General features: G+C 39.9%; 1 protein-coding gene across 1 annotated transcript; it reads left to right on the forward strand.

The window, feature by feature from the left end:
* Nucleotides 1-975: 975 nt before the first annotated feature.
* LOC109044085 (regucalcin-like) lies at nt 976-5,391 on the forward strand (the record flags this gene model as incomplete). Its single annotated transcript, XM_072304401.1, has 4 exons — nt 976-1,063; nt 2,322-2,546; nt 3,645-3,760; nt 4,844-5,391. Coding segments are annotated over 4 exons (708 nt in total), but the record flags the coding sequence as incomplete, so codon positions are not given.
* Nucleotides 5,392-10,394: the final 5,003 nt, after the last annotated feature.

The following is a 10,394-nucleotide window of genomic DNA, read 5'->3' on the forward strand; positions in this document are numbered from 1 at the left end:
TAAATTAGGCAACCTTGCAAAAAGCATTAATATTCTTGTAGAGAATATTTTTTGACGTTTTTTAGCGCAAACCGCAACACTTACACTCAAACCTGTTCGCGAGATATCGATTTTTAAAGTTTTAAAAAAATTGCAACTTTGCCCCCCTGCCCCCTCCCCCCTAATTATCCGAGGGGGCTGAAATTTTGCCCAAGCATCGGGGACACTTAGTACAACATCTGAGCAAAGTTTGGGCCAAATCCAGGGGGGGCCAAAATCGGCGTTTTTGGAACAACCTCTTAGCCCATCAAATACTCATCAAATGCAAGATGGCGGTTCATCAACATTTGACAGCTCGCCAACTTTTGATAGCGGACTTGGGCGAAAACCAGTACGCACCTCCGCCATCTTGCATTTGATGAGTATTTGATGAGTTCATTTTATCGTGGGACACGGGCTTTAGGAGAAACGCTATATGAACCTCCAGACGTAGCCAAATTTCTTATAATAAAACACAAATTTATTGGGAAAGTTTTACATATTTCTACCTAAGAAAGTATACCTAATATGCGATGCTACGTTACTTCCCCCCCCCCATTTCAGATCAGACGGTTGGAGCTTTCGCTCCGGTGAAGAATGCAAGGGACCAATTTCTCGCCGTGCTCGGTCCGTACCTGGTTCTCCTCTTCTGGGACGGAGTCTCGACCCAGTCGACTTACGTCGTTTTGTCCAGCGGGGCGATTATTGAAACTGATAGACAAAGCGATAGACAGAGATGACATAGGGGGTATAAAGCAATTCTATTGGTTGAAATGGGTGGTTCTCATCGACTAAGGGGGGAAATGATAGACTAACTGTCGGGTTTCTCGTGGGTTGCCGTTACTTAGTCGATTACCTACCTCCTTTGTCCATTGCAACAACCCGTTTCCACCAATAGGATCCCTCCAAATCCCTTTTGTCGTCTTTGTCTATCGCTTTATCTATCAGTTTCAATAATCGGTCCGCAGGCCTGAGTCAGAATCCGAGCATCCTGGCAACTCCTTCAACGATGGCAAGACCGATGTTGAGGGTCGACTCTGGGTCGGTGAGTTTCATCATTCTCACGTGAATTAGCCGTATAAAAATCGACCGGTGCCGCCGAGATAAAGAAGAACGCCGTATGATCATTCGAGAGTTGCCAAAATTCTCTTGACAAATCGCGTGTAACACGGCAAGAAAAAACACTTGAAACCAAGACGTTTTGGCTGAAAAAACCAGCGGCCTCTTCATCAAATATAATTGAGGTTAGAAGGGGAATGTCCCGGATTTATTATATATATATATATATATATATATATATATATATATATATAAATTGAGATTTAAAATTTTCAAACTTAATACTCGGTTGTAATTTTCAAAAAGGGAGGTAAATAATATTGCTATCCAACAGGAAGAGGCTGTGGTGTTTCCAGCTGAAACGTCCTTTCTTCAAATATTTTTCTAGGTTTGTTAGCCGCGGCCCGGTGTATATTACTGCCGTGCTAAGGAGGAACGCAGTATGACCATTCGAGAGTTGCCAAAATTCTCTTGATAAAACATGTATTTTTGACGACATTCATGCATATTTTTCCTGGAAATTTTCAGATTTTTTAGATTAAATTGGGTACAGAATTGCCTTTTTGGAAAATAATATTCACAATTTGCCCAGAAATTTCGGTTTTTATCGGGGGGAAACTCGACAACGTCTGAAGGCTCATACGGCGTTCTTCCTGAAAGAGGGGACATATTCTGGGTGTTAAAGGGTATGAACAAAGCTAGAAATCTGGTGCTCATTTGTTTGTTTCCATAGAAGGAGCCACGCGCTACGCGCTGAGTTTTTGTTTCGAAACTCAAGACCGTCACTCGCTCACGACCGTCACGAGTAGCTAAACTTATTTAAATAGGAAAAACTGTGTAAACAAATATTTCCGAAAACATTGGGACTATATACGTTTTCAGATTCCAGTAATGCGTCCAGAATTAAGAAAACACAACTTCCAGGGGAAATGATGAACTTGATTTTTCGACTTTCGTCGCCCTGAAATGTCCCCTACTTTAAATGTTCGCCAACTCAAAGTTTGAGCCACATTTTCAGTGTTTTCTTCTTGTCGAAGATTTAAGCTTTGAAAGTATCTACATCATGGTTACTCTCTACCATTGACTTATTACGTTGTGTGTCGAAGGATTTCGGAGCAAGATACTCATTCTAAAAATCAGTAAAAATGTGTACGGATCAATGTGTATTTTATTTGTGTGAGAGGGTGTGCGAGGTGAGGGTGTGTAGGTGTGCGTGTAAATATATGTGTATGCGTATTTTACAGGCACTGGAGGTCCAGCCTCAGAGTCCAATCCGGCAGAGAGAGTGCCTAATCGGGGGAGCTTTTACAGCTACTCCACGGAAATTTGCGGTTTGAGGAGAGAAATCAGCAACGTCACAGTTTCGAACGGATTGGCGTGGAACAAGAACAACACGATACTCTACTACATCGATAGTGGCACCTTCAAAGTGGCCAAATTCGACTACGACAGAAGGACTGGAGTTATTAGTAAGTTTAAATTATCGTCATCGTGGAATTGGAGTAACTTTTTCAGAACTGTGAAATTCAAACTTTCCGTAAACGGCCTCATGGAAAGTAAAATTTTCGCCGTTTTGAGCTTTTAAGAACTGATAACTGTTTGAGAACTTAATGGACCCCCCTTATTAAACCCTTATACGCCATCGTTCTAATTTAGTTGCGTCCGTGGACACCAGATCGTTGGATTTCGTGCCGTCGTTTGCTCTAATTCGAGTTCAACCCGGATCAATTTTCAGTTTAAGGTGATATCCGTCAAGCTCTCTGACGTGGTCAACCTGGTATGCGATATATCAAATCGATTACGTCAAAAATCTCGGCAGATTTTGAATTTTCAGCCAAAGAAACGAAGGTAAATTAAAAGGAACTACAATGCATCCCGACAAGAAGAGCTTCAACTTCAAATTAATCTTTATAAACCAAAAAGCAATGAGAAATGAGAGCAGCATCTTGTTCGGAAAAATACCACGCATTCGATACAGAAATCGAAAACTGCATCGAATTTTTGTTTCTATGCAATTACAATCAAGATGTATATGTCGCAGGCAATTAGCAATCGCCGGCAATTTGCAAGCGGTACACAGGTTGTTCCAATATATCGCAATAATGCGCATCGGCAAAATGCAATTTTTAAGGGTTGTGGTCTTCACAAGTATGAGCTCGGCTTGAATGCGCCTTCATTTTTTGTGATACTCCACGCTTTGTCTCAATGTTCGTTTAGTTGCCTGTCCGATCTCAACCCTCTCATGTCACGGAGTTCACTGCACGCTCTTCTGAGTGTGTTTATTTCTGCCATATTTTTTTAAGGATGGAAAAGTGTCAATTCACATTATAGGCGACATAATCAGCACCCTAATCTTGTTCTTTTATTTTTGAATTATATGATTTTCTATATTTTCACCAATGGCTTGCAAATTGCCGGCGATGCTAATTGTCTGCGACATATATTCTTCTTCTGTTTATTTTCAAAATCAATTTACCCTCGGTTATTAAATACCTTGATGATATAGGTGTGCTCTTTAACACTTTTACGTTGAAATTAATTGTTCCAAATCGTTATTCTTTTTGCAGGCAATCCTGAGACGGTTTTTGACTTTAAAGCGAACAAGATTCCCGGGCTTCTCCCCCATGGCATGACAATTGACACCGAGGACAACCTGTACGTCGCAATGTACGGTGGATATCGGGTGAGTTAATTGGACGTATTTCCATCAAACAGAACTATGTGCATCATGACGTGAGCCCCGTCATGCATGTATTCTTATGGGTCTCAGGGCTCATGTCTTAAAGCACATAGTTCGCTTTTGACAGAAATACGTCCAATTGGCACCAATCCTGCCGTCCGAAGTAAATACGTTGTTCCTCCATTCAACATATTTTGATTTTTTTCTGACAAAATACTACTTTACAAGAAAACTACAGAATGTTTAGCCTTTACTTCCTTCGAGTCGATTTTGAGAACCATTGGGAACTCAAAATTAAAAAAAATGAAGCCTTGTCACCAGTGTTCGAAACCCAGCTTTGAGTTTCAGGAACCATGTGGCGCAACGAGCTCGATTTTTAGGGGCCATTGAAGATTTTTTAGGGGCCAGATTGACTTTTTGCCTATATATCACAGTGCATTTAGTGAAATGTTAGACGCAAGATGTTTTAGTTACAGAACTAGTAACTGTAACTTGGGGGAAATTTCTAAAAATCACCAAACAGACAAATTAGAATTTTTTTTTTGGGGGGGGGGAGGGGCAATTTTTGGGGGCCACGTTGGCGCAGAACCTTCATTTTTTAGGCGCCATGACCGATTTCTTAGGCGCATCCGGCGCTTTGGCGCCTGTGAGTTTCGAACACTGCTTGTCACATTTGGATTCTCCTGTAATATAGCAGTATGTATAGAAGAAAAATACAAAATTTGTAATGGAGTTACGGCGTTTTCACAGGCGGATCCAGCAATTTGGCAACACTGTTTTTCTCCATTTAAACCTATGGAAATGTATCGATTCTTGGAGGGGCCAGGTGCCCCGACAACTCAAACTGCATCTCTGCTAATGTATTTGCTCCCTATCTTTGCATGGAGAGTTTGTCTTGATGTAGAGGTGGACTCTTGGGATAGCGTGGGATATCCCCTCCATTTTGGCCTCAGCTTGAGAGCTTTTTTGAGCTTGGGAGTTGATCTCAGAGAAAATCAGTGGCAGCATCGTGTTTCTCGCGAACTTTTACAAAAGAATCAATAGTCAAATCGCAAATTCCTCACACATGCAACATCTCCATTCCAGATCGTGAAAATAGACGCAACGCGAGGGGTTTTGCTGCGGACGATCAAACTACCTGTCGCGCTTGTGACGGACATGATATGGGGCGGTCGGGACCTGGACATTCTCTTTGTGACGTCATCCAGGATGGGGCTCAACGAGACGGAAGTGGAGGAGCAGCCGTGGGCAGGGCGCGTCATCGCCGTGACTGGACTCAACGCCACCGGGTGCATCTCCCACGAGGCTGTCATCTGTTTTCCTGGACGACCGGAGGACACAGATATCTGTAGCGCACCAAGTTAAGTCTAGAGTACCTTTATAGACAGAGTATGGCCATTCGTATCTTTTTACTACAGGAAAACTGTTCCGCTTTTTGATTGGTCAACGAGTTTTTAGGCTTCATGATGCTCTTCGGGCCGTAAATAAACGAACAAGATGGCGGCTCGCCAGAATGGCTAAAACGTTCAATTATTACAAGTACCAAAATTTCATGAATTATCAAGAATTTCCTCCGCTGGCCAATATTTAATATCGATAGAAAAATGCTATGGACAAGGAAGAAGACAAAAGGAATGTGGAGGGATCCTATCGCGGAAGCGGGTGGTTGCAATGGACAATGGTGGTAGGTAATAGAGTACCTTTATAGACAGAGTATGGCCATTCGTATCTTTTTACTACAGGAAAACTGTTCCGCTTTTTGATTGGTCAACGAGTTTTTAGGCTTCATGATGCTCTTCGGGCCGTAAATAAACAAACAAGATGGCGGCTCACCGTAACATCGATAAGAAGCTAAAATTTGACAAAAATTTCAATTACACGGCAGTAACAATTTAAATTAGCATATCTACGAATAACACATAAAAAACACATGAAAACACTGTTAAATCGCCTTTCGCCTATATCACAAGAGGATGTAAGATGTGCATAACCTCAAACTTGCTTGCTGATAACAGCCATCTTGTTTGTTTATTTACGGCCCTAAGAGCATCGTGTCAGCCTATTCGCTCCGACCAATGAAAAACCGGAACAGAAATGGCCATACTCTGTCTATAAAGGTACTCTAGTTAAGTCTACCTCACCGATGCACAGTGCTGCCCTCTGTGGACGAAAAACAATTCACAACTCGACACCTGAATATTTTTTCTTGGAGTTTGTCATCTGAAACATATTTCGGACTCACGATGCTAGTTCATTTTCAAATTTTTCGCTCAAAACTACTTCAAAGTTGGGTAGAATAACAGAAGGAGTGGGAGGTGGGTCGAGAAGAAAAAGTGCAAAAAAGCAGGCACTTCACCTGTTAGGAAAAACTGAAACCATAGCTTGTCTGATTCTTGGTCACGACACGCACATCGCATATAGCTGGTCACGACATTCTCCTCTTGAAAAATCCTGTTTACCGCATGCATCTTGCTCTGTGAAACATCAAGAGTAATATTTTATAGATTTTGTACTTACGTTCATTTTGCACTTACGTTTATTTTGACATAATGCACTCACCTTCCAACCTTCCATAATACTGCCGTGCTGAGGAAAAACGCCGTATGAACCTTCAGGCGTTGCAAAATTTTGGTTGATAATACACGAATTTCCTAGTCAACTTGTGAATATTTGTCTTCCAATTTTTCAGATAATGTTGTTCGCAATTTCACCTAAAGTTCCTAAAAATTTCAAGGAAAAATATTCATAATTTTCTTCAAAAATAAACACTTTATTGAAGGAAATTTGGGAACTCGCGAATGTTCGCACGGCGTTCTTCCGCAGCACGGCAGAATTAATAGGATTGGAGGTGAAATGATCGAATCAGCAACTATTGGTGTTCTTGTGTCGTTTCTTGCGTCACGCTAGATTGAAGGCGCTTTTTTAATCTTGCCATATCATATGCTGACTTTTTGTTTACCTTGCTTGAGACGACACATGCGACGTAGTCAGAAACCACGAGCTAATGCCATTCAGATAGGTAATTATTTCGTTGTAAACATCGTACAATGTAAATATATTTTATTGCGAATATATACGTATTGGAAAATATCCAAATCAAAATTTAGAGCAGCCCACACATAAGTAAAATCAAGACACGGTAAGCCAAATGAAAGCATGATAACATGATGAAATATGATACGAGACGTTTCAGCGCTCACTTACACCTTCCTTAGTGGTTGACAAATATCGAATTAAAACATTAAAAAGTTTAAAACTTTAAAATACAAGCGGCGAGCTCTATGTGTTTTTCAGCAAAAATTCACAATTTCCTCAATCAAATTCCGGGTCATATGCTTCGCGTTATCTTGATCTTGACTTATGACTCTATGGTTAAAATGAGTCCAGTTTTGAAATTAAATTCCCAAATTACGGCATTTTGAAAATGGTATCTTCGGAATTTCTTAAATTGTAAAAAGTCAGAAAAACTCCTCTCTAAAATTTTGACCTAAATAACGACCTCAATCAACGGTTCCCAACCGCCACAACAGAAACCTTTAAAAGTTAAGTATTAAAGTAAAATAAATTTAAATATCAAATATACTTAAATAAGATTGATAATCTTTAATTAAAAAATGTAGAGATTTAAATTTAGATCTTAAATAAAATTATTTTAGTATTTAATTAAAACCAAATTAAATCAAATAAAATAAAATGATTAAATTAACCGAGCCGATGATGTTTATGATGTTATCGAGCCGCCACATGAGAAGAGAGAGATCAGAAATGGGCTTTAGAACTTGTTCTGAATAATTGTGTTCCGTATTGGCTATTTTTTCGATTGATATTGCAGCTGAAATTGAGAGCAAGTAGTTTAGCTTTCAGCCGATAGATCGCGTTGAGATCGCCGGCCTGAGAGCTAATAATTTGTACCGTTTTCCTCATTGATTTTGCTCAATTGAAGTCATCTTTCCTGGACCTTGCTACTTGCCAGATAGATTGTTGGCATTTTTGACTAAGTAGCCTTTGATTTATTGTGTGTTGTATTGTTAGCACTAAGTTGTTCATTTTATTCGCGAGAATTGGCGAGCTTTAGTTTTTGGTTGCCCGGCCACTGATTCCTCCTAATCAGTGTCTCTGGGACGAGTTACGTAGAGCGAGAATCCCAACCCGGCGATAGCTAGATTACAGACAAGTTGCGTCTATTTAGCTATTGTCACCTCTTTTGAAGAGAGGCCCGGACCGGACACTGTTGCCTGAGCACGTGCTCCGTGTTTCGTCAGAGTTTTTGTGATCAACCTTGGAGTCCTCAAGCCAAAGCTAAAAAGGCATGTTGAGCCTATGGTTTTGAATCTATGAGCCAACTCCTCGGTGCGATCTTTTGTTGAGTCAATCTTCGAGAGACCCTTAAGACAAGACTAAAAAGGCTTGTTGCGCCTAAGGTCTTGAACCTATAAGGGATCACCTCAAGTGCGACTAAAACCCCCCTTTTTTGAATGCTCGCGAATTCTCGCGAGTGTTAACAGGTGAACCACGTTGCGGTCACCTATAGCCGATTTTTTGTATTGAGCTGCTAAGAAGAGAGCTAAAGTCCAGATAGCCTTGTTGCGGTTTCTGGCACTTATTTTGAGTTCTTATTCGTCTTAGTCTGGGGGAGGAAAATTCGTGTTTTTGAAGTTTAGTCAGACTGCCATGTTGCGGCATCTGACCCCAATGTCTTTAGTTTTTTCGGGTCGAGTGTTGCAACTATGATGATATACAATTTGATTAGTTTCGCTCTTCAATGCTACTGCAGCTAGAAGCAGCTTTTGTTCGTTGTTTTATTCTGAGTTGCAACCTCACCCATCTTATTGATTTTTGATCAATTTTGATTTAGGTTCTTATCGAAATCCAATTGGCTTTAAGATTTTTTACCTTATTGTTTATGCTTATTCACTCCTATCCTGTCACTCATGTCAGCTTAACCAGGGAAATTAAGTCACAATATCGTCGCGTTATGACTGCGCTCCTCACCCGCTATCATCCCAATAAGTTCATAAAAGTCAGCAACTGCTTACTTCTTCTTCATCATATTTCGTACGATGGAACGTAACCCAATTCCAACGTTGCAAAATTATTCAAACCATTCAATTTCTCTCAAGAATTTTCCAAACATGTAGCCTGCATGCATGAAATTACATAATTTTTTTTTTTTTTTTTTTTTTTTTTTTTTTTGGCAAACGCCATCATCAAACGCACATACTTCAATTAACAAAACAGAGTAATAAAAAACCAAAATTATGTTTATAGGTTGAGAAAGAGACGAGATGTGAGAAGGAAACGACAATTAATAAGGATAAAAATTTAAAGCAATTAAAAGTTTTTGATTTCACGCATCTAGACTAATTTTTTTGTCAAGTCATAATTAATAGATGAAATAATGCAGAAATTCAACTAACTTTACCTGAAAAATAACTTTACCTCCACTGTGAAAGTAAACTTCGTGCTGCAGCATTTAAACGTCACCTTGGCTTACCATCAATGGGCATCGTACTTTTCTACTTTTCTACTCCTGCGTTAAAGTCCCCTTGTGATAGACTCGGAACGGTGCGGTGCTGTGTAACACAATGGTTACAAACCGTAGACCCTACACTGCCGTGCTATAGAAAAACGCCGTAATGAACCTTCAAGCGTTGCCACATTTCCTTTGGTAAAACACGAATTTCCTAGTAGAAGTATGAATATTTTTCTTCCAATTTTTCAAATAATTTTGTTCCCAATTTAACCTAAAGCTCCAGAAAATCTCAAAGAAAAATGTTCATAACTTTCCTCAAAAATAAACCTTATATCGAAGGAAATTTGGCAACTCTCGGATGTTCATACGGCGTTCTTCTTTTGCACGGCAGTATACCACACAGACTTATGACATCACCTTGGCCTATCATACATGACGAGTAGAAATTCAAAACCTGGCGAGCGTCATCAGGTTATTGCTAAAATATGCATTGTTGCTCCTCAGCGTAAAGTGTCCCGTTTTCATTGGATTTCCATCAGGAAATTTTCTCTAAATTTGGTCTATTAGAAACTGATGCCCCATTATAGGCACCTGATTGTAGTTATACCAGGTATTTAATTTTCTGCTCTCCGTGTAAAAAAGAAAATTCAAACTTCTTCAGCTTCGTGTTGCTCTCACCTGAAAATTTCGGTTTCGTATGGTTCAATAAAAAGATTCTCAGGTTTTGATGTCAGCCAGAAGCTATACTGCCGTGCTAAGGAAAAACGCCGTATAAACCCTCAGGCGTTGCCAAATTTTCTCCGCGATATCACGAATTTTTGGGAAAATGTTTAAATATTTTTCTCCCAAATTTTCAGATAATTTTGTTCGCAATTTCACCTAAAGTTCTCTGAAAATGTCAAGGAAAAATATTCATAACTTTCTTCTTTACTAAACGTTTTATCGGAGGACATTTGGCACCTCTCGAATATTCATACGGCGTTTTTTCCTCAGCACGGCAGTATATAAAGCACAAATCGTAAAAGGAACGGGGAAACAATTTTTGAAAAGCTCGTTTCCACACCACCTTAGGATAGTCCGATCAGGTAAATGATCACGGTACTGCTCCTGGAGGTAGAGCTTTAGGCGCGCTTTTTTTAACGTGGTATCGCCATGAGCCCTAAT

Source organism: Bemisia tabaci, chromosome 9 (genome assembly GCF_918797505.1).
Source record: "Bemisia tabaci chromosome 9, PGI_BMITA_v3".
NCBI lineage: Eukaryota > Metazoa > Arthropoda > Insecta > Hemiptera > Aleyrodidae > Bemisia > Bemisia tabaci.